This window comes from Sphaerodactylus townsendi, linkage group LG09 (assembly GCF_021028975.2).
Source record: "Sphaerodactylus townsendi isolate TG3544 linkage group LG09, MPM_Stown_v2.3, whole genome shotgun sequence".
NCBI classification, from domain to species: domain Eukaryota; kingdom Metazoa; phylum Chordata; class Lepidosauria; order Squamata; family Sphaerodactylidae; genus Sphaerodactylus; species Sphaerodactylus townsendi.
Genome location: NC_059433.1, coordinates 86,436,976 through 86,461,789, shown reverse-complemented (window position 1 = coordinate 86,461,789; position 24,814 = coordinate 86,436,976). Strand labels below are relative to the sequence as shown.

General features: G+C 47.8%; 1 protein-coding gene across 1 annotated transcript in view; it reads right to left on the bottom strand.

Moving 5' to 3' along the window:
• RGS22 (regulator of G protein signaling 22) overlaps positions 1 to 24,814 on the bottom strand; it is an 84,993-nt gene that overhangs the window by 9,652 nt on the left and 50,527 nt on the right. The window contains exons 18-23 of the mRNA XM_048508194.1: positions 23,551 to 23,717; positions 21,126 to 21,288; positions 18,230 to 18,388; positions 16,977 to 17,045; positions 2,773 to 2,934; positions 1,016 to 1,195 (exon numbers count right to left, since the gene is read on the bottom strand). Coding sequence (XP_048364151.1) covers positions 1,016 to 1,195; positions 2,773 to 2,934; positions 16,977 to 17,045; positions 18,230 to 18,388; positions 21,126 to 21,288; positions 23,551 to 23,717 — 900 coding nt within the window. The remainder of the gene's footprint in view (positions 1 to 1,015; positions 1,196 to 2,772; positions 2,935 to 16,976; positions 17,046 to 18,229; positions 18,389 to 21,125; positions 21,289 to 23,550; positions 23,718 to 24,814) is intronic.

Sequence of the window (24,814 nt, the reverse complement as noted above, 5' to 3'; positions counted from 1 at the left end):
TTTTAGGAAAGGTCTGTGGCTCAGTAGCAGAGTATCTGACTTGAATGCAGAAGGGTCCAGGTTCAACCCCCCACATCTCCAGATAAATGGACCAGGCAGTAAATAATGAGAAAAACCACTGGGCCATCAAGGTCAATTTTTGCCTACTCAATGTGGCTTCCAGGATCTGTTAGAAGACAATGCAGGGGATAGCTGGTACTGTGCATGACTGCAAGATACTCTGATTGCAGCCAGTCCTGAGATCCTTGAAGCCACACTGAGGCCGTTTCCCCACTTTTCCTTCTACCCATCATTCGCTGCGCCAAGGCAACCTCACTCAGCGCTGGCCATTTCTTTGGTGCTGCACAACTGGCTCTCCCACCACCCCGCACTCTTTGCATGGTGGTCATCAAAAGGCTGCCGTTTTGCAGGATGAATGCAACGCTGGCTGCTGAGGGGCGCCAGTGAGCTGCAGAAAGGCTACGCTGCGCTTGTCGGCCAGCTTCTGTAGTGGGGAGTGCCTCGGGACCCCGCGCTACTTGGCCCAAGTAGCGCGCAGCAGAAGATAAGTGGGGAAAGGCCCTGAGTCGGCAAAAATTGACCTTGATGGACTAGTGGTCTGGCTCAGTACAAGGCATGTTCATGTGATTGTTCCAGTGAATCCCATTTATGACAACAGGATTTATTTTGAACCTTTTAAGGATTTTTACCTCAGGATTACTTTTGAAACAATGTTACTGTTGGGTGAGAGTAAATTGTTGGGACAGACTCTTGCAAATACCAACCAAAGGTGAGAATATAGGAAAAAACTCTGGTGCACAGGTAGAAAATCTGGACAAGGCTCTTTAAATTCCATTCTTCATGTTTAAATTAGTGATTTTTTACCATTTAGAAATCTGACCGTGGTCAATTCAAGACTTAACTTTGTATCTACACAAAATCGTGGGTTCAAATCTAAACCCACAACTCCAGTGGTCTGTTCTAATAGTCAGGTTCAACACCCCACAACCCAACTCGGTGTGTGCATTCTTGTAACCTGTGCTTCTCTGAACACATAAGGACCCAGCTCTTTCCTCTGCTCGACTATCTTCTGAGCCTGTTCTTCAGGAATGTCAATCTGCAGAGCCGGTGGAATGGTAGAAGTAATGAAGCACTTGATGATGGTTGTTATCTTATTTTGGAGAGTGTCATCATCACAATGGGAATGGCACATGTCCTGAAAAGGGGAAAGTGCAATACAAAGGGAATTTATATAAAGTCATAGCTGGCACGTAGAGAAGAAAGCTCTTTTATTTCCCTTCTATAACAAAGAGGGGAGGCATTTAACAAAGCGAGCTCTCAGCTCTGGCATTCGAAAATATCACTAGGTTTTAAGATGTCAGATCCCTCTGAATTATACCTTATTACACACCCTGTTCAGCCACTGTTTACACTTCAACCTTTAGGATTGTCCAGAAATATAGCTTAGCCATACTTAACACTCTATATTTTGTGCCTCAGTGTTGACCATCTCAAGCATCACACAATGGTGTACCTTGCGGGAGCAGGGGGGACATTTGACCCAGGCGCCACTTGCCTGAGTCATGTGGGGGGCACATTTGGCTGCCCACCCGCCCTTGCCACTCACCTGCCTGCCGCCACCTTGCCCACCCTGCTTGCTCACCTGCCTGCCACAGCAACTCGCCCTGCTCACCCACTGCCACTGCTGCTCCTTGCCTGCCCCATTCGAACACTCGCCTGTGCCGCTACCCACAATCACTCACTCGCCCGCCCACCATCGCTTGCCTCCCTCCCCAAGAGCACTGCAGCGTGGCTGTGAAGCCTCTTCAGACTCCCCTGGACAGCTCCCTCTGTGGCTTCTAGGGAGACGGGCTCTGGCTTTGAAAAAGACCCTGTGAGGGGCGGCGGCAGCAGCAATTTTCCCATGGCTCACCTTTTCTCTCCCTTTCCCCCATCTGTTTCCCTCCTTGTTTTCTCCATTCCCCTCATTCTGCTGCCTTTTCTCTCTATTCCCATTCTCTCCCTTCCCTCATTCTGTTTCCCTCCTGGTTCTATATTCCCCTAGTTCTGCTAGTCTTTCTCTCCCTATCCCCTTCTCTCCCCTGCCCTGTTTCCTTCTTGTTCGCATACTTACTATCTTTTTGAGCCTCAAAATTTCATTGCTGGCTCGCGAACTGATGCTATGCAGTGATCTCCCAACAACAAATGTTTGTGGTCAACCAAACATGGGCTCCATGTTCAGTACAGCTGGCTGGCCCTCATTTAAGAATCACACAATTTGTCAACACAGAAGAATACAAGATCTTTGGCACAGTTGTGTGCAGTGTTAAGGATGTAGGAAGATCTCAGTGCACAAGTTGTGAACATTAGCTGAGGCCTCAGGCTTGCACAGACCTGCTTTCTCAGCACTGCTTGAAGAACAGTCTTTACTAAGAAAAAGGAGTGACGCTTCATGGAGTCATAGAGTTGGAAGAGACCACAAGGGCCATCAAGTCCAACCCCCCCACAATGCAGGAATAGCAAAGCACTCCTGATAAATGGCACTCAAGCCTCTGTCTGAGAACCTCCAATGAAGAAGACTCCACAACACTCCCAGGGAGTTGAATATCTCTTGCTATCAGGAAGTTCTTCCTAATGTTTAGGTGAAATCTCTTTTCCTGCACCATCACTCCTTGACCCCACCATCCCTCCACTTCTCTATCAGGGATCCCAGAGGTCCACAGTCATTCTACATAAAAGTGTCTCAGTCTGTGAGAGGCCACATCATTTTCTGGTCTCAGATAGTTGATGTACCTTATACTTCTGCACCTCTTGCCAGAAGATCACTCCGTTTTCCAGTAAATCTCCTTTCAGAGACACAAAGCGTCGGAACTGAAAGGATGTGATTGGATTCAGCAAGGCTTTGCGGAAAGTAATTATTTCCTTAGAGGAAGAGACCCACTTATTGTCCACATGCTGTCAAAAAAAGAGGGGAGCAAGAAAAAAGCACACTGAGTAAACTCCATTACCAAAAGCAATAACGAAAGCATTCATTAGGCTGAACTGCCTGATGCTTATCTGTGCCTTGACCCCGACTTTCAGTAGTTTATTACATGGACACAATAGAACTTGGCAACCATTTTCCCCTCTCCCACTCTCTTGTTTGATTTGGGCAGATTCTTTTGGAAGGGACAAAGGGGGAAAGGAAACGACTAGCAATGATTTAGAACATATGACTCCTTAGAATAAGTATGCAAACAGGCATTGCTGTTGATTATGGCAAAAGGGTTCTTGCGAGGGGTGTGTGTGTTTGGAACAGTAGGGGGAGAAGATCAGCTTGAGCTCTTGTAGAAAGGAAGGGGCCAGGCAAGCTTAGAAGTCCAAAACTCGCTTTGACAGCAATCTTGCTCACAAAAGCCACTTTGAAATCCATTGCCATGATCATCAACGGAAGCTGAAAAGTTTCTGGAACAAAGTTCTGCCAATAATAATTAAAAAATACTAATAATGGCATCAAAACATGTAAAGGATCTTCATGCTGAGAGTATGGAAAGTAGGTGTGAATGAGTAGAAGGAATCAAAGGAAACAACAATAAATGTATGCAAAAGAAAAGGGAAAAAAGAGCATGCATTATGTCAGTGTGGCCCTAAGGTATCCTGCAATGAGTTTGGTCTGCTCTCTTGAACAAAATGGATTTAATTCCCCAACTCCGTTCGTCCAGCATTGTCCTTTAATAAACAATTTGATTCTTACCAATGAAGGCCCTGAGTGTCTCTTGTTCCTGGTCAAGTGACTATGTGGAACACAGACCCTAAAAGCCCAAGCCATCATTACAGAGGAGACCATCAGCAGTGGTTTGCGCTGTGAAACTTAGAGAATTCCTACTATAGTATTTCTCATTTCTATGTACAGGTCTGAAAGTTAGACAATAAAGAAAGCTGATGGGAAGAAAGTACATTCCTTTGAAACATGGTGTTGGAAGAGCAGAGGCATACTGAGGGGAAATGGCACCCTGTCTCTGGGCGCCCGCCCTTGGGGGGGCTCCACCCCCCACCGCTACCCACCCCTTTGCTCCTAGCTCCCAGGGAGCCGGCAGTCCCTTCTGCCCTTTCCTCCAGGAAGGCAGAGGAGGCAGACGTCTATTGGGATGGGGCTTAGGGGGTGTGGCCACACCCACGTTGCTCTGGGGCATGGCCACGCCTCCCCAAGCCCCCCCCCTTTGCTCCCGACTTGGCAGCCAGCAGTTCCTTCTGCCCTCCCCTCCGGGGAGGCAGAAAAAACTTCCGTCTATCAGCCTCTGGCACTTGCTTTTATATCACAAAGGCACTTGCTTTTATAGCACTAAGGCAGGGGCGGGGCTTAGGAAGGGCGTGGCCATGCTCCCATGTCGCCCTGGCGGTGTGGACACGTCCCCCCTAAGCCCCACCCCCGGCCTTAGTGCTATAAAAGCAAGTGCCGGAGGCCGATAGACGGCAGTCTTTTCTGCCTCCCCAGAGGGGAGGGCAGAAGGGACTGCTGGCTGCCAAGCTGGGAGCAAAGGCGGGGCAGCAGGGGGGTGCCCTTGATCCTGCCCATGTTGATGACGACATGGGCAAGGTTGAGGGCACCAGAAGACGAGGCAGCAGGACTTCCTGCTGCCTTGCCATCTTCTTCCTGATCACGTGGGGGGAACGATTTTACGCCCCCACGTGACCAGGTTAGTGATGCCCGGGAACAGAGGGTACCCCTCATCCCCAGGTAAATACACCACTGTGGAAGAAACTAAAAAGCAAATAAGTAGATTCTAGATCAAACCATGCGTGAACACACCCTAGACGCTAAGATGACTTAACAGAGGCTATTATACTTTGGTCACATTATGAGAAGACAAGAGTTACTGGAAAAGATAATAATGCTAGTAAAAGTAGAAGGCAGCAGAAGAAAAGGGGGACCCAACATGAGATAGATTGACTCTATAAAGGAAGTCACAGCCTTCAGTTTGTAAGAACTGAGCAAGGCTGTTAATGATGGGACATTAATTCACAGGGTCACCATAAATCAAAAAGTGACCTGACGACACTTAACACAAGCACCATCAGCAGCTCTTTGCATTGTGAAACTTAGAGCTGCATCTTAACCTTTGAACACATACCTGAACACCTATTTTGTAAGCCATGGTGAGAAAGAAGGGCTTTAAATGAAGATAATACTAATAATGCCAATAACAGATGCAATTGCTGTTTCCTTCAACCTCAGCTATTCGTAGAACATCTTCAGGATAGCAAAATGCTACTGGGAGCAAAATGCTACTGCTTCAATCTTCCACAGGAAGTCTCTTGAGCCAAAACCTTTCAAAAAGTTCTTTTTAAAAAAATGCCACACCTGCTGGTACAACTTATAGAACTGGCCATTGGGTAGTACCAAATAAAATAGCAGGATAATGCCAAAAAAGCAAAGATCAAGGAAGAGTTGCAAAGAAACAAATACAGATAGAGCAGGAATGTCATTTGGTTTACAGATTTGTGCCAAGAGAAACAGTCACCTCTGTAAAAATCAACCTGACAGTTTAAACATCAGCATTTGGCCATGTCATAAATGTAAAGCAATAGACTATTTCCTGATATGTCACCCAAGTGCTCAAGAATAACACGGGGAGAGTTCCATGACAAACACTTACCACTCTTCTGTTATTCCCAAGCTAAGATGAAAAGCTTGAGACGGCACCTTTGACTTTCAAGTAATATTAGATGAGAGGGGAGAATCTTGCTTTTCTTTTGAGAATCGTGTTTTGGATGGCGTTCTTGATTGGCTTATACTGGCACGGGGTAAGTGGTTCAGTTTTCTATAAAGTCAGCACAAGTTATCCACACAAAGGGCAGACAAGCAGGCCACTGTCCGTGAGTCCCTCTGGCTGAGTTTACTCCTAACAGTTTGAGGCATGCTGACCGGAAAAGAGGAATCTAAGGATATCGTCAGCTAGCAGCACAAGTTCTCAGCCAGAGCCAAAGGTTTCAAGCTGGCCAGCTGGAGAATTGGTTTTATACCCCACTTTTCCCTACCAAAAGGAGTCTCAGATTGGTTTATAATTGCCTTCCCCCCTCCCCCACAAGAGACACCTTGTGAGCTGTGAGAGTTCTGAGAGAACTATGACTGGCCCAAGGTCACCCTGCAGGCTTCATGTGGAGGAGTGGGGAAGCAAACTCTGTTCTCCAGATTTGAATCCACCACTCTTAAACCATTATACCACACTGGAAGAGGGGCATATGCACATGTCTGGAGTCACAGGAGTCTGGTGGCTGACGGGGAGGAGCTTGCCCTCTGGATTATGCCAGTTAACCAAACATTCTGGATAAGCAAGTACTGGATAACAAAGCTCTTACAGTACATAACAGATATAGCACTGCATATGGCAGGCTGATTCCTCTACCTATTCAGCCAGTGTTTTACTATATTGCTGAATAAATTTAAAAATGGGTGTTCTGGGTGTGAGAAATAAAGAAAGAACCATAAGTCCACAAGTCAGCTGTGGCCTGTCAACAACAACAGAAAAAGTATAACTGAATGTGTGGGAGAGAAAAAGATATTGCTTTGCCTGTGGGTGGAATTTTATAAACCTTCCCCAGTCTCTGCATCTGAATTCTGGGGAAACCTGGTTGATTTTCTACTTGGGGCTTTCCCCACTCACCTTCTGCTGCGCGCCGCTCTCGCGCTCCCTCAGTGCGCGTCATTCCTGGCGTGCTCTCGGGGTTCTCCACAACCCCGCGCGCGGGGTCATCAAAAGGTGCAGTTTTTTCAGCGCCAGGAATGACGCGCGCTGAGGTGGTGCAAGAGCGGCAGCGTCGGGGCGGCTGCATGGTTGCCGCCCTTGCAAGTGGGGAGCGCTGCTGGACCCCTGCTGGGCTTTACTCTGGAGTAGCAATTGGGTGCTGGTGAAGGTGAGTGTTCCTGTATCACACCATGGCTGAATCCACTAAGAGTATATATGTCACATCACAAAGGAAGGAAAGCCATTTGTCATGAGCCAGCCCCTGGGCACTGAGGACGCTAATGTAGAGCTTGAAGACACTGAGCATTGAGAGCTGGCTCCTCACGAGGAAATGCAGCCTGTCCCAAGCCCTTCCTTCCAACCTCAGACAGAGCCTGCTGCCATGCAGCTGGGAGAGCCTTCAGCCAAGTAACCAGCCAGCTGCTCAAAGGAGGCAAAGACAGAGGCTGCAGCTACAGAGTCAAAGAATAAGTGCTTGAATTGCTGCAAGGGATGGCAGCAGTCTCTGCCAGATGGAAGCATCTGAGGAAGATTGAGCTCTTGCAGGACCCCAGCCTCATTGGCCAGGACTTTCTACATAAACCCTGCTTTGGGCTTGGTGCAACAAGCGTACTTCTTGGTAAGCTCCATATGCCTAGTCCTCCTCTGACCTCTCAGCCCTCCTGCCCATGCCTTGACTTTGGACTGCCTTGACCACGCCTTTGCTTGCTGCCTGCCCTGATCCTGGACTGGTTTTGACTATGCCTCACATGCTGCCTGCCTTGACTCTGGCTTGTCTGGCCACACTCCAGCTCCTGACCACCTGCACCACACCATTCTTTCAGCAAGGAAAAGCAGCAATCCCATACATCTGTACTGATAAATTTCCCTAGAATGACAAACAATACACTGGGGGAGGGGGAATCATTTCAACTTAATAAAATGAGGCAGGGGAGAAGGTTTAAGCCCCCATCAGCACAGGACCAAGAAGAACTGGAGCTCACACGCCCAACAACTACGTTAAAAAAATTAGAACAGTGGCTTCAATCATGGAACACCCGGCATCTTGTCTCCACACCCCCGCCCCCAACCAAGACTTGTCTGTTCACTCTTCCAGCCCTGCTTTCTTTCAGCCTGCTCCTTTGCCGCTTCTACTGAAGTTGTATCTTTGTCTGCCCTTGCCAATCCAGCCCTCAGCTGACAAATAACTCTCATCTCATCTGGCTCCTGGCACTGATAACGGCAATATGGTGCACAGACACCCAATCCCCTCTAATATTCCCCATCCCTGGCATAAATGTGTGCAACGTGTCTTATAAAGGGTGCACTGTTCTTTGAGAATGGAGCAAGACAGACATTCCCCGCCCCCCCCAAAAACCCAACCCTCCTGCAATGCCATGCTACAGAGCTTTAAAGATACAATCTCCCCATTAGATTGCAGCTCTAAATGAAACAGATCCAGTGAGATAGGTTGAAGCTTGCCCATTTTGCTGCATAGTACAGATTCTTCGTTAGTGACTGAGTTTAATCTGTGCTCCGTCATAAATTATCTTCCAGATGGAGCACACAGCTTGTCCCAAGAAATCGACTGCATGAAAAGGACAGCTAGAAGTGCAACATGGATATCACATTCATCCTTTCCCTTGCAGCAGCAGTGAGCAATTAACTTCCATGAAAAGCTGAGCCTTGATGGTTTTGGCTGTGGGGCCTGGAGCCCAGCTGCCCTCTGGCCCAGGGAAGAACTCTCGGATACACACACTGCAGCTTGGCTGGCAGCCCAGAACATACGGAATGGCAGACTGGGCCCAAAACTGGCCTGCTCACTGTTCACCTTTACCTTAGAAGGTACTGAAGCGAAGCCTATTAATTGCAGACATTAGCAAGAGATCGCCACTGCATGTTATGTGGCAGGGAGTGGTAAATCAGGGAGTCAAGCAGGGGGCAAGAGAGTCAAAGTGCTAGCTGCAATGCCTCCTCCTCCTCCTCCTCTTTGCTTGACTCCCTGTGGCCCGGTTTGCCAGCAGTAGCAGCATGGAAGCCATGCGTAATATGCTCCTGTGTGCGCGCGCATGTACAAAGTAGTGTGTAAGGAATTCCATAGAAGCAGAAATAAAAGGCTCTTTGGCGAAAAAGACCGTTTATTCAGACATCTTAGAAAGCTCAAGTACACGCAGTGGCAGGAATGGCACTTCCCGCCAGAAGCACAGGTTATAACTCTATTCACCCCATCCCCCTTCCTGCTTCCCATGGGAACGGAGTCCTCATCTCCCGCGCAAAGATAAAGTCTCCGCCGATGAAACTGGCCCATCACCCGGGATGTGGAATGCACCTGCTGTTACTTTACCATCAACACCACTGAAACCTTTACACTCTGCCTCCCTTAAAGAAGACCCCTCCCTCTCAGGTTTGGCGGAAAGGCGCGGTGGGAAAGCAGAAGAAATAAGGGTAAGGGCGTCAATATTTTCGGAATAAACCCATTGGATTATACCCAGAGGAATATCCCACCTAAGAGACTAAATATTGCAAGCGTTTACGATTAAAGCGAGAGTCCAGGATAGCCATTAATTTCAGAGTGCTTGCGGGCCAATTGGACAATAATAAGGTCGGTGGGGGCCTCTCGGGCGGGAGTCGCGTTGCATCGGAAGCGGGAGCCGCCTTGAGCAGGCTGGAATGGCAGACAGGTTGACTGTTACTAAGAGGGTTAGGCAGATGCAATCGGGCAGTGACATCATTAATCACTTTAGTAATCTGAAAAGGTCCCACGACTCTTTTGCCAAGTCTGGAAAATTTATGCACGCCTCTCTGAGATTTTTGGTAGACAAATACACCTGCTTCCACACGCAGAGGGAAATCTGAAGCGATGTTTATCCGCTTTGCAGCTTTTGGGAGTCCTTAGCCTGTTGTGGGCATGGCTCTGGACCGCATTTCCACCCCTCAAGCTAGGGACGCAATCCATTGTTGGAAACTCTGAGGGGTCCAAAGCTGTCGCTGGTAGTTGTGGTGCAACGGCGGGAAGGAGCGACTCAGACACAATTTCAAAGGGGGGCTTTGTACTCGCTATGAACCGCGATTGTTATAGGCCATGCATTCGCAAACGGAATAAGCTCGCACTAATTGTCTTGCGGTAGCTATGCAATAACGCGAAATACTGCTCTTAGGGTTCTGAAGTTCGTTCTCTCCGCCTCACCGCCACTTTGAACGCGGTAGGGGGCGGCGATCACCGGGGCGGCCTCCCAACAACCCTAAAAACGTTTCCAGAACTTCTTCTTGAAATGAATTGGGGGCCGCTGGTCGGAGACCACCTTTAACGGGAGCGGAATGGAGACGGGCAACATGTTGAATGAACAGCCGCATAACTTTAGGAGCCGGAGGGGATGGAAGCACATGGAATAAAAAATGGGCTTGTTTTAGAAAAATAAGTCCACCACCACCCACAAAACCGCGGTTGCCATGACTTTCGGGCAAATCTGTAATAAAATCCATGGAGATGACTTCCTGCTATGGGAGGCCACCGAGAGAGGTTTCCAACAGCCCATGGGGCTTTCCCCCCGATGGTTTTGGCTTCTGCACAAAACCCCAGCAGCCCTTAATATATGCCCTAATATCTCATGCGCATTACTACCAGAACTGCCGGGCGGCCAAATGCAGAGTTTTCAGAAAGCCAAAATGTCCAGCCGAAGCTGGCATCGTGGCAGGCTTCAAGAACCTGCTTTATGAGGGGGGGAGGCACGTGCATCAACATTCCCCCCTCCGGCCAAACTCCATTCTCCAAACGCAATTGGGAGTCACTTTCTTCAGCTGGAGGCTGGAGTGCAGCCCCGGCCTCCTCGAAGTTCCCGCAGAGAAAGGAGAGACGAAGACTAGGAGATGGGGGGTGGAGGAGGAGGTGGACGCTTTGAGATCGGGTGACAGCCAGCCCCAACTGGGAGGGGAGAGAACAGTGCGTGGAATGTCTCGTAAGGCAGCTCCACCCCCCTCCCTCGAGGTAGGCGCGAGAAGCCGCTGGTCAGCCAGTTTATTGGTTTCTCCCGGGAAAAAAATGGACTGTAAAAGAGAGAACGAGAAAAGAAATCATTGCCCAACGGAGTTGTTTTCGGCGGACATCTTGAGGGGGGGTGGAAAGAGCTGCCAGGCTTTTTTTGTGGATCCGACCAAACCTGAAAGGGGTGTTTAGCCCTCCAGCGAGTGGCGCCGAGTGGAGAGTGCTAATTTGATGGCCGCAGTCTGTTTATCCCCTACAGTCCAGTTGAGTTCAGCACCAGAGAATTTCTTAGACAAATAAGCTACGACGGAATCAGCTTACCATCTTTATTTTTCTCGGCAACAGGGCTGCCCCAAGTGCTTTTGGTCCGAGGCATCCACGTGAACCACAAACGGGAGATCTGGGGTCAGGGTGCTTTAGGATAGGTTACGGTGGTAAAAGCAGACTTTAAGAGTTGAAAGGCTGTTTGACACTCTTCAGACCAGGAAAGTTGAGGGGCCCCGGGCTTGGCGGACAGTGGATCTTTACCTTTAGTGCGTAAGAGGTCTGTGAGAGGGAGAGTCAGTTCAGCGACCATTGGGGTATAAAGTCACGATAGAAATTAGCAAAACCAAGAAAAGATTGGAGTTCTTGGCGGGTTGGTGGGGAATAGCAGGCCATTGGAGGACTGGGCGTCAATTTTAGCAGGATCCATTTTTCAAGCCCTCCGGGCGCAGATCCGGTAACCCAAATAGTCAATGGAGGTCTGGGTGAAAACAGCATTTGGAGAGTTTGGCAAAGAGAGAGTTGTCGAAAGCAAGCGTTTCAATACCCTCCCGAACCAATGTTTCATGCTCTTCTATGGTTTGTGAGTGAAATTAAAACGTCATCTAAGAGTATACCACAACTCCCTTGTACAATAAATCATGGAGAACTTCGGGTTGATAAAAGGGCCATAAAAGCCTCCGGGGCCCCACTATAACCCGAATGGCATTATCAGAATTATTCAAACTGTCCAAACTTTGTGTTAAAAGCGCTAGTCAAGTGTTCATAGCCTTCAGCAATTCTGACCCTGTAGTAAGCTTCTCTCAAGTCCAATTTAGTAAAAATGCGCCCTTTGCCGAAAAGTGCATCTAAAAGGTCCTTGATCAAAGGCAAAGGATATTTATTGGACAGGGGAGACCGCATTGAAGACCTCGATAATCTGTGCAAAGCCGTAAAGAACCATCTTTCTTTTTACAAACAAAACGTGGAGCAGCGTGTGCCAGTGTTTGGTGGCCCGCCGATATGAACCCGCTGAAATGCGAGGTTCTTAACGTCCAAGAAGGCAACGAAGTTCCTTCCTCCTCATTGAGGACCTTCATCGCGGTAGATTCTACCTTTGGGCAGTTGCGCCCCTGGTTGTATAAGCGATTTTGCAGTCAGTGTCTCTGTGGGGTGGCAACTGATCGCATTCTTGCTCCTGAAAACTCTGGCTAGATCATGATACGCATGGGTGGGATGCCAATAGAATCGAGGAGCAATCACTGAAGAAAAACCAGGGAGGGGTGTGTCAGGAGAAGTTGGGTTTCCCAGATTCATAGTAATGTTCACCGCAGGGAGGGTCAGTGTGAATTCTAAGATCCGTTCTTTCCAAATGAACTTTGGTTCATGTAACAATGGAATCCATGGCATGCCCAAAACTATGGAGTGTTCAGCACACTGGCGCCAAAATAAAACTAATTTTCTCCCCAATGGTCGGCGCAACGGAGGAGAACCGGCTGTGTTGTTTGAACTGGGCCGGTCCTTACGGTTCCCGAGGGCTGGCCGCCCATTTGGGTGTAGGGAATGGTATGGGCTTAGCCAGGGGAATTTGGTCCAGACCTAGCTCCTCTGCCACCTGGGGCCGCATTAAGCAATGGGGAGCAGCCAGAATCCACAAGGGCCGCAGGCTATATCGCGAAAGTGTGTTTAGCGGGGTTGGCCAGAAACGCTTGGACAGTAATGGGAGCGCTGCCTTCACTCACCGCGTCCGGAGTCGGGCCCATGTCCATGCGGGGCTGAAGAAAGGCAAACAGGCTGCTTCCTCCTCTGGAGTCGCGCTAACCGATGATCGCTTTAGACGAGTCTGGCCAGTCGGAGGGCGGCCCCGGATCTGGCGTGGGTGGCTTGGCAGATGGAGTGCGCGTAGCTGGAAGCGATTGGTTTTTGTTTCAGGACAGTTGGCGGCTAGATACGACCTGGCCTCCTCCGCGAGTAAAGACACAATCCCCAGTCGGCGACAGCGCTCAGGAGGTGGTTTTCGGTAGGGGCGGACTGGAAGCTTGGCTTGGTGAAACGCCCAGTGGCGGGCGGTTTTGGCGCGCTGGGCCTCCGGCACGGCAAGCCGTGACTTCCAAACGAGATCGCCCACCTGGGATCCCAACTGGATCCAATCTGCAATAGTACGCAGGAACCCGAATTAAAAAACACCGCTTCACGTGAAGCTCTTGCCGTCCACAGCATCCTAGAGAAGTATTCCGCGATTTCATGCGTTTCAGGCCACTCACAGGAGGAAGGGGCGTCGAGCAGCAGCGCCGCACGAAATTCACGGGCAAATTCTGGCAAAACGGGCGGTTGCCTTGCTGGATAGTTTTGATGAAAGTGCTGGATAGCTTCCATTCTCGGGCGCTTCTGGATCTTGGAAGAGCGCTCTTAAGGCTTGGAGGAATGCGGCACTGGCCGGTGAGAGTCTTCATCTTGCAAATCCAAAAGAAAGTCACGAACCAGTCGGCTGCTGCCCCATCCAGGACTGGGAGCCGATGTCCCGCGTGATTTTTCGCTACCAGACCGGGTATAAATCATCATAGTCTTCCAAGCGTGGCATTGAGTTGCAAAATGAAGTAGGGAAGTTTGAAGCGGTCCCATCAAAACGGGCTGAGTATCGGGGGCCTATAGTAACCCCGCTCCACGGCTCCTTGGCGCCGCTGGGGCTGGCGGTGGCGCCGGGTTGAGCAGGTTGGGCAGGCGCCAGCGCTGTTGTACGGGGGGGCCGGAATCGGGGCGCTGGCAAGGTGACGCTGGCGTTTGGGTGGCAGGGACTCCAGGTACGTGGCCCTCCTGGCGCCCGGCATTGCTTATCCAGTAACAGCATAGAACTCCAACTTGGGGCTTCCTGGTCTGCTGCCTCCTTAGCTCCTCTCCAACGCAGCCAGCTCCACTCTCCTTGCGGTCAATGCATCCTGGTGCGCATGCAGAGCAGCTTTTTTCTCGCTTCCAATTTAGCCATAGTTCGTCTCCGCTTTAAAAGCTTTGCAGTGAGTTCACTTTTATGCGTGCAGGGCCTGAACGCCACGCTGCCGTTGTAAATCCAGCTCTGGAGTGTTCCAGGACTTTATCATGGACTGGACAGATTCCTGGGCATATTGTCGTTGAGCGCATCTTTGGCACGGGTCCAATCCTCTCGAAGCTTCTCTGGACTTCTTTGCGTTAAGCCGCTCCCGGTCCCTTCTGCAGGTTTTCGCTGGGCTCTTGTTGCAACTGTGCCCGCTTCCTCCTCCCATAGCTGAAGCGTTCATCGGCGGGTCCATGCTTCTTGGGCATCTCGGCAGTCGCCTTCCACTTCCTCATCCCAGGTCTCCTTCGATGCGGGAGAGGGAACAGATCCGGCTGGGAGTGCAGGCTTTCCTCGGACTCTTCGTTCAGTCTGGAAGCTTAGAGACATCGGAGACACCGTGAGCCCCCGGTGGCTTCCCTCGAGGCACCTCAGGTGCTGGCCGCTGACCCGGGGTCAGGGGTCAACCGATTGGAAAACAGTACGGACACCCTCCCAATCCCAGGAATTTAGTCCCGGTGTCCTTTTGGACGGGCTCCCAGTGCTGATGCCACGGTGGTTCTTTGGGAGCATCACCAAAATAACACGAGTCCAGGAAAACCGCTTCAATGGATTCCTGGGTTGCCGCTATGAAAGCGTGGTCAGGCCCGTGCCCTCCTCCATGACAGGTTGCATCCTGAGGTTTGTAATCCACACCTAAAAACGGGTAGAGATCTCGATCCACAGGCGCTTCGATCCATAGACAGCGCCCCAAAGCGACCATGTACAAGTCCCCATGGTCGCCGCCACGCCCCCCCTCGCTCCTGAACCTTGAGTAAAGGAAGGACTGCGTGCTGATCACGAGGGACGTGGGAAAAAGAGCTTTCACCAGCGAGGCCCGCTTCTTCCACCACTTGCACGGGTTCCTCCAGATCCAGAAGGGAAAGGTCGGAGACCCTCTTTGGGGGGGTTACCAAGCACCTTCCGCAGTAAACATTCCTAACCTCTCCATGTCGAGACACTAGAGGTCCACTGCACTAGTAAAATAGATGGATTAACGATTCCTGCCACAATGTAAGGAATTCCATAGAAGCAGAAATAAAAGGCTCTTTGGCTTAAAGAAAAGACCGCTTTATTCAGACATCTTAGAAAGCTCAAGTACACGAGTGAAAGCAGGAATGGCACTTCCCGCCAGAAGCACAGGTTATAACTCTATTCACCCCATCCCCCTTCCTGCTTCCCATGGGAACGGAGTCCTCATCTCCCGCGCAAAGATAAAGTCTCCGCCGATGAAACTGGCCCATCGCCCGGGCTGTGGAATGCACTCAAGGTTACTTTACCATCAACACCACTGAAACCTTTACATAGTGTCTGTATAGTGTTTGTGCTGTACAGAAGCAAAGGTGGGTGGTTATTCTGGAGCAGAAGTATGTGATCTTGAATATTTGCTCCTAAACCACATCTTTCAACTCATCACATTCCTGAAACACTGACAGCAGTGCAGGGAAAATGAGGACCAGGAATGAACACACGTGAGTAAAGGACAATTAATTTAGCAACTATCATTATTTGGAAGGATGAAACCGTTATGGTCCCTCTACCCACTTTAAGGCAGTAAGAATAGGCACAGACTGATCAATCAGGACAGCCCAGCTTCTGCAGAGTATTACTCAACAGGTGACAATGCTGGCCATTTTCTCCTAACCTATTTTATTTCTTCCATCCTCCTATCAATATTACCAGCACTACCTGTTGTTCCCCAAAACCTGTCTTCAGACGGAATATTGGATAGGTAGACAGAGATGATAGACAGAAAATGTGTTTTGAAATGTTTTCTGACAATAGATATGAGTAGTATTTTTAAAAGCATTGAATAAGTTGCAAGCCCCCTTAGTGAACACCGGTCTGTCCAAAGATTAGAGAACATTCAGATGTCATCTCTCTTGAGGGAAGGGCTATGGGTGAGTGGTACTGCATCTGCTTAGAATATAGAAGGTCACCAGTTCAAACCCAGGCATCTTCACTTAAAAGGACTGGGTAGTAGGCCATATGAAAGACCTCTACATGAGACACTGGACAGCAGCTGCCAGTCAAGAGTAGACAAGACTGACCTGGATAGGACAATGGTGTAGTTCAGAATAAGGCACCTTCATGTGTCCCCCGCTATGCTATTTCTGAACCAACAGAAAGTGCAAAACCGTCTTTGGAGGTTTTTAAACAGAGGCTGGATGAACATATGTCAGGAGTGCTTTGATTGTATGTTCTTGAATGGCAGAGGGTTGGACTTGATGGCCCTTGGGGTCTCTTCCAACTCTATGATTCTACGATAAGGAACAGGAAGTTGCATGGGAGTTTTTTGTAACAGTCCTTGTCTGCTCGTGCTGACCCTCTCCAGGATGCCAGTTGCTCTAGCTAACGTCCACATGGAAGCTGCGGGAAGAGTTCTTACACGCTGCATCCTACCCTGTGCTCACCTGTTCCATGGAAGCCTGAAGTTAAACTAAAGGTTGACTAATTTAGAACACAACAAGCAATAGCAGCCAAAGGATGACCTCAGTAAAAGCATGCAAAACAAGTACATTTGCCTATATTTGCTTAGGTATTGACTTCCTGATAGTCACAGGAATATGCAGGAAGTGAGGCCTACTGGAAAACTACTGACATCCTCTCTGAAGTTTTCACAAGATATTGTCAATCTACTTCAAGTTCACTGTCATGTCTGTAAGGACTAAAAAGTTTTGTTTTTAAAAATTAAAGCAAAGCTTCTTATAGATTAATTTCTGGAGTTACACAAAACACACGAAGCCCTGGCACCTGCACCTAAAATGGCTCAAAAAGAATTGATCTGTCTGGAGGAACTCACAGCGGGTGCATTAAATTGGTTTTCCTACTTATAATCATCTGATTTTCTGATTTATTGAATTATGTAAATAATAATGTCTGCCCTTGTTTGCCTGGCACTGATGAAGACCACTCTTAGAGCAACCAGAAGTTTGCAAAAGGGCTGGATCACCTAGCTCAGCTCAGAACAGGAGATAAAAGTATAACAAACACAGCTTGCCTTCCACGTTTCTGTTTTCTTTTTGCGTCTCTGAATTAAGATATCTTCTGCAGCATCTCGTAGGTGCGGCTAAATGGGGGGAAAAGTAGTATGGTTATTTTTAATATGCTCAAAGCAAAACACAAATCTCTGCGTTTGAATGCTCAGCATTGTTACGTACAGTGGTGGGCTATTTTGCTCTTCAGCCAGATGTACTTCACAAAGTTTGGATTGATTGTTTTCTCCCCAGGAAAGGATATTACTATTTCCACCAAAGTTCAAGAAGTATAAGGTCTGGGTGGTCACAGCTCCAGCACTGTTGACCTTAAAACATGAAGGAGTGTGGCAAAAACACATTGGGCCTTGCTTCCTGAAATATCTCAGTTGGGTCACTTTCACTCTCGAACTAAAGAATACACAGGAAATTCATGGTCAGGAATTCCCCTTGGTTTAAAAAAAAATTAAATGCTGCCACGGGGGCGAGGGGATGTTGCTGAGAGCAGTGGGGCTAACTTGCCTCTAGTGCCGATTCTTCATTTAAATTCCCTGTCAAGTTTAGAAAACATACAGGTGCTTTCAGGGACAAGAAATCTAAAAGAAATCTTAAAAAACAAAACAGGATTTTATTGTTCCTTCCTTTGGCAGCCTGTGAACAGCCCATTTTCTCCCAGTTCCACTGCCATAAAAATCAGTGAACTGAAGACTCTGCAAACTCACCAGTTTTTCCTCTCTGATGTGGCACCAGGCTCAAAGCACTTCCCACCCAGAAGACTCAGTGTGCCGCACAGCAAATAATAATTCTTTCGTATAGCCAGACAAGGGCCTGGTTCGTAGCCAGCCTCTGACTTTGCCTGCTTAGCTGTCGTGTGGATGAAGAAGAACTCAGAACCATTTCTAACTGAATCGACAGATCCAGATGGGAGAAATTGTGGAGCAGGCAGTGTGAGAAATAGACAAGGCAGAGTGTTGGGGAACCCGGTTCATTTTCTTTGGGTTCATTTTCTTCCTGACTACTCAGCAACTTTCAGCTTCTAGGGGGGTCTGGAATTCATTTGCGTGCACCGTAGAGGGAGCGGCTGTGTATGGAGGGTGGAACGCTGCAGCTACGATGAAGTTCTCCTCATCCCCAGCCTCCCACTCCAGGAAATGTGCCAGATGTGAAATCAGACTTCTTCTGCTGCTTAAGTCTCAAGTGGCTAACAGGGATACCAGAAGGACAGGAGGTGGGTGGCAGTGAATTAGACCCCCAAATGCCTAAGTCATCACTAAATTACCTTCATTGTTGTCCGTGGCCCAAATTCTTCGCTTCTCAGAAACAGCGGCAACCACTTTTTCTCTAGTCTTATCCGGGCGTACTTTTGGACCTCGACCAGGATCAAAGGAGAAACTTGCTCATGGATCACGCTTCCCCAGCCTCCACCTGATTTCATTATCTAAAGAATGCAAACACACCAGAGGGCTGGATAAACTTTGGGGCTAACCCCTGCCGCCCCCACCCCCAAAGATTATGAGCAGTCTCCCAAGCTTCCGACTCCATATGTACCTTGAAAAATGGATTCACCACCTTGCAATGGTTCACGTTTTTGAAACTGTTTCAAAAATAACAGCTCACGCTGGTCATAGGTTATGTCACAGTAGTGAAGATATATAATGGAATAACTTTTTGGTTGGTGATTTTTTTCTTCAGAAAGAAATAGAAGGCGCTCAAAAGAAGTTTTGGTTTCTTTATGGGCTGTATTTTATATATTTTTTATTTTTTAAAAATTAATTAAATTGATTGTACATCTTGGCTAAGAGATGTAACTCATCAGGCAACAGGGAATGTCTTGGCAGTTTCCTCACACTATTTTGGTGAGGATTTTCTTAGAGTCCCCTGACTCAAGGCCATAAATATGAAGCCCAATTTCCCCATTTATTTTGGATGTGGTTAAAGTCATTGCACGATTATTTCCCCACTGCAATTTCACCTTTTGGATATGCCTTACCAAGGTCTCCCCACAGAGCAGCAGGTGATATTAACCACATCAGAGATAATGCTTATGAATTAAACCTCCCACTGGCACTTTAAATAGCATCAGTTGCAAGAGGAGGCCAGTTATATGTCAAGGAATTTTACAGAACTCCAGGGACAGGGGACCCAGCCAATCTTCCCCATTAACCAAGTGTGAAATATTGCTTTGGCTGCAGCAGAACAGACCTCTCCAACTAAAAGATCAGTCTAACCAGTTTTGGAGAAATAACACTAAACGAAGATTTCAAATGACTGACTAAACAAAAGTTTAAGTCAATAGTTTTCAAACTAAAGAGAACCGTTTCTTAACTGATGTGTCAGCTAAGGAACCTCTGTCTGTTTGCCACCGAATCCCTGGACTAGGGTTCTTTTCAGTTCACACAAGGGACCTTTGGGTTCCACAGCACAATCAATGATGGTACCCTAAAATGCAACCCGATACTTTGTGACAACTGTGCATTACAATGGAATGTTGTGATGGACGAGCAGTCTTTTAATATTGTCCAGATGTAAAAATCGTCTCATGAGCAGGTAAGTTTCTGAGGAATTCCAGGCTTTTCTGGAACATGGCTATAATATTCACATACAACTACAACTCTGTAGCACCACCTAGATCTGGTTCTAGGTTGTGGGGGGTCCCACGCAAAAAGCCCCCCCCAAGCCTAGAACCAAATCTAGGTGGTGTTACACACACACACCCCACACCTGCCTTTCCACCTCCCACTTGCTTGGCCCCCATCTCCACATCACAGTCCACCTGCTCTTAACCACTACATCACGCTGGATCTTAGAGTTAATTCACATCTTACAGAAACATGTTCTGAACATCCTTCTCCCACTTGCAAACCTCACCTCTTAAGGTCAACAGCCCTCCCCACCTGCACTCCCCCTCCCCAGCAATGGGTTGGGGCATGCAGCTAAAAGTGCTGCTTCCCTGGCTACCAGGTGTACCACCGGCAAGCCTGTGCACAATGACACTGAGCAGCTGGGCCCACAGGTGGTGCAGCACTTCAATCAAACAGATGGGGAAGGCATGCAGGCAGGTGGCAGGGAAGTGATTGGGTGGAGTCAATGAAAGTGGGGTTCACTAGAAGCCCTGGGCCCAGGAAACTGTCTTACCTTAAGGTGTGCTGAGACTGGCCATGGCATTGCATCGTGGAAAGGTTTTACCACGGTGGTTATTTCACAGATAAAAATAAATTATGTAAAGAGGAAGGATATACGATGCAGTGGCATGCAGAAGGCCTCAGTCCCGGGCATTTTGATACAAAGGATGAAAAAGAAGAATCTTGGATTTATACCCCGCCCCCATTCTCTCCTGTAAGGAGACTCAAAGGGGCTTACAGACTCCTTTCCCTTCCTCTCCCCACAACAGACACCTTGTGAGGTAGGTGGGGCTCAGAATGCACTGTGACAATCCCAAGGTCACCCAAATGAACTGTGACAAGCCCAAGGTCACCCATCAAGCTTCATGTGTAGTAGTGGAGAAACAAATCTGATAAGAGTCCACCGCTCATGTAGAAGAGCGGGAAATCAAACCCGGTTCTGCAGATCACAGTCCACCTGCTCTTAACCATAACATCACGCTGGATCTTAGAGTTAATTCACATCTTACAGAAACTTATTCTGGAGTTCTGTGCCTCACCGGCGGACCTGGCCCTGATTCTGATCAAAACCACAGCATGAAGAGAAAGGGTGCTTAAATCTCATTCCACACAATTTCCTGACCTGAACTGATCCCAAGGAGTTGCTATTTGTCTTGTTGAAGAAACCTGTGCTGATCTACCAGGGCACAGATGTTTCCCCAATGGGGCAAACACTGGCTCCCCAGAGATCTCCAGGCTGGGAAGGCTTAATTGTGGGGAGCGGAGTTTAAACACCCTCTCTCTGTGTTACATTATCTGAATTGGGCCCGTGTGTGCCAGAGGGTCCCAAAACATGTCTTCCCGATGTGTGACTTGCCAAATCAGAACAGGTGTAAGACCCCTGGATAGCCATCAAGTCACAGTGAGCAGTACTGAGCTAGATAAACCGATAATGTAACTCCGCATAAAGCAGCTCCAACTGGAAAACACAGTACACATGACGCACCAACCAGCATCTGGCTAACACAGATCTCTCAGTGAGCTTTAAAGTAATGCATCACAGCAACTACTGACCTGCTCTTGCTCTTCTTTGGTAGCTGGACTGTCAGGACCAAAAAAATACTTTCTATGTAGGTATTTATTTTTAATCTCCTTAGATTTTTCTTCTCTTTGTTTTTTGTCCCTGTGGAGCATCCTTCTGAACTGCTCGATGTCCATCCAGCACATCAGGTCAGTGCTGCAAAGAGTCAAGGAGAAACTTTTATGTTGCCATTTTGAACCAATTAAGGTTTTGACCAAGACAAACAGCCACGATCACCTGGGGAGCTGTTAGTGCACAGCAAGCAATTCACCACATAGGTTGGGTGTTTTTTTGCCACACTCTTGCAGCAGTTCGGAGGACAGAATGCAGTCTCGAGGTGAAAGTAACCTGATCCACGTGGCAAACAGATGCACACTGATGGATGGAAACAGATATCACCTGGAATGAATTAAAGAGGCCTCTGCAGCTGTAATATGTCCACTGGCCTTTAATTGCCCATAAGGAGACACTCACGTCCCATTATATTTCCGGAATGAATGCTGTGACGAATGCATTTATCCTGCATTCAGGTTACAAAGTGGAGCTGCCCCTGAAAGAGTTAAGCCCTGGCCAGCCCTGATTGGCCAGAGAAAAAACGCAGATACTATAAATACTGTCAGCGAGAGTGCTGAGGGGTTCTTGAATCTTGGTTCTTGCTTTGAGTCTTTGGACTTTTTGGCACTGTGTGAGCTTGTGTGCCCTCGGGTACTTTTTGTAGCAGCGTGAGGAGAATCCGCCAGATCTCTCACTGCTGTGGCTTAGTAATAGCTGAGGAAGCTATTTAAGTCATCTAAAACCCTGAGATTTGGAGGAGAGTGTCTGCCCTCAGGTGTTTGTGAGGGAAACCTCTAAAAGTCTATAGGTCTGTCCTCCAATACAGTGAACACCAGTCTTGGGAGGCCCAGTTCCAGTGGCAGAGAAGCCAGATTTTGGGATTGTGGGAGAGGGAGGCTGTTATGCCTGAATCCCACAGGGTGTAGACTGGGTGTTTTATTTTGTGGTGAGGTACAGCGGACTGAAGTTTTTATTTTATGAGGGAGTGTGAAACCTCCAAAGAAACATCTTTGCTGTAACATCTTATGAAAGAAAATCTCTTAAGAAACATCTTTCTTTTCCTGAAGTACAATCTGAAGTAAAGTGACACCTGCAAGTGTCCATTTTGTAACTTAAGTGAAGTGCCTGCAACCGTTAAGCTTAAGAAACAAACTTACTCTGCAACCGTTAAGCTTAAACAAACTTTCTCTGAAACCAATACGCTTATATCCTCTCCAGTTTACCTGAGAAGCCTTTGTTAAGCCAGCAATAAACATTTTAAGTTTTTGTTCAAGACAATCCGTTCCAGTTATTATTATTTTTGTCTGTGTGTCTGTTTTCCCCAGTCAGGGTAGTGACCGTTTAAAGTCAGTTTTTGTGGGCTTTAATTTATATTGGTGGCAGCGAAGAACAAAACAACTGAAATAATAGGAAGGGTTCCTTAAAACCAACTACCGGGGATCCTTCCTATATAGTGCCTTACGTTATAAATGCTGAGGCTGAGAAGAAGACCCTTCCATGTAGCTACTTCGATTCCATAAATCCTTAGGTACAATCCCATGGCTGTCATCTCGACTCACGTACACCCCTCCCATGTGAATTGATATTGTAAGCTCCTTGGGACAAGGATCTGTCATTACTTCCCGGCATCAGTGGGGCAAGGATCAGTCCTTAACTCACATTACTTCCCACTGTTTACACCAATAAAGCTTTATAAAAGGCTATACAAAAGTAAAAGTATACAAAGCTCTATCGGTGCTCAACCAAGTGAACAAGCAGTTTGTGGAGTGACATTCGCAAAGGGTGACATTCACTCTTCAGTACAAGGGGGGGGGGTCAAGGGACACAGAAGAAGCACATGACCCCAGCACATGGTCTCAAAGCTCCTATATACTGTGGTCTGTGTGGCAACTGCAGCGTACAAGAGAAAGTAGTAGAAAGTAGGGTGCAAAGAAGGGCTTTTCGGATTAAATGACACAGCTGTTTGGGACAGTAGAATGTCTTGGTCCAAAAGCCCTCTTATATTTCCAGCCTGGAAAGTGCAATATCTAGTGCCACTTCCATTAATGGGAATGGAATCTACTTAGTGGACAGGCCAGAAGGGAGGGGAAAATGATCCATGTGTGCTCTGAAGCTCTAGATAAGCGGGACCCTGGAGCGGGGCACACATCTGTGTTAGTGTGACATTCCTTCCCTGCTGTTGAGACCCATTAGCCAATAATGCGAAACAGCAGGGAGACCCTTGCTGGTAAAAGAAAGCAAGCCCTGATTCAATGCATCCATTTTGCTCTGAAATAAAAAAATATATGGTGAGACAGAAATATCAGTAACACAAACTCTTCTTGGCAAAACGTGGCAAGGCCCTGGCGAACGCAGAGGAAATACCTTGCTGAGTGCTGTGTGAGGAAGAGTCGGAACTGCTCCAAATCCATTTTGTTGCGTATCAAGTCAGCAAGGCGGCAGAACACAACTTCGCCAGGGGCTTCACTTGGAAGCTCTGTGGTTTTAGCAGAATCAAGAGGAATCGAGACCTTCTTGCCAACAGCCGATTCCTGATGAAAGAATTGTACAGGGCAATCTAGAGAAAATGAGTAAACCTTTTCTTAAGTACATCTTCTTCCTACATTCTGCTGGCACCGTCTAATCTTTTACAAAACTGTCTTTCATGTCCAAACTTAAAGGAAGTCACACGTGCTAAGATCTGGAACGTGGAACACTTTGCCAAGAGCGGCAGATGCACAGCTCTTTGAGGGGGGAAAGATGGCAAATGAACAGGAGAGAAAATGTGTTAAAATCAAAACTCGGGTCCCTGAGATAGATCATAATATAACTATCAAAAGATCTTTAGGTCTAGCCCAGTGTTTCTCAACCTTCCTAATGCTGCAGCCGTTTAATACAGTTCCTCATGTTGTGGTGACCCCCAACCCTAACATTTATCCATTTTACAGATGGAGAACACTCATGCAGAGAGTCTTAGGTGACCCCTGTGAAAGAGTCGTTCGACCCCCAAAGTGGTCGTGACCCACAGGTTGAAAAACGCTGGTCTAGCCCCATCTTTGGGAGGGGTGGGGAGAGTCAACTACATCATCACTTTCAATCATTGATTGTAAGAACTCAATTTCTAGATAGGACAAATATAGTTTTCTAAGCTAGTTCAACTAATAGAATGGAGAGAGATACTTGTGTCCTATTCTCATGGGAGCAAGATGGAGAGGTGGCGTGGAGAGAGGATATAAAATGCAGAAGAAAGATTCTCTGAAAGTAGCAATCTATACTTTAAACTTGCACAGGTGTCAAACTTGTGGCCCTCCAGATGTTATGGACTACAGTTCCCATCATCCCCTGCCATGCTGGCAGGGAATTATGGGAACTGTAGTCCATAACATCTGGAGGGCTGTGAGTTTGACACCTGTGCTTTAAAGGGATAGTGTCAGAGCAGTAGAGAAAGGATGTCCGGTGTCTTGACCTCTCTGTCTCTCTGACTATCAAGTCTAAGTCCCACTCTGAAGTCTGAGGTTAAGAGACAGTGCAAAGTTGTTCACTTCCAACAAATCAATCAAGCACAACCAATCCAACAGAAAAAGCACAAGGAGGTTCAAAGCAGCTTACAATCACCCTCCCTGACACTCCCCACAACAGACACCTTGTG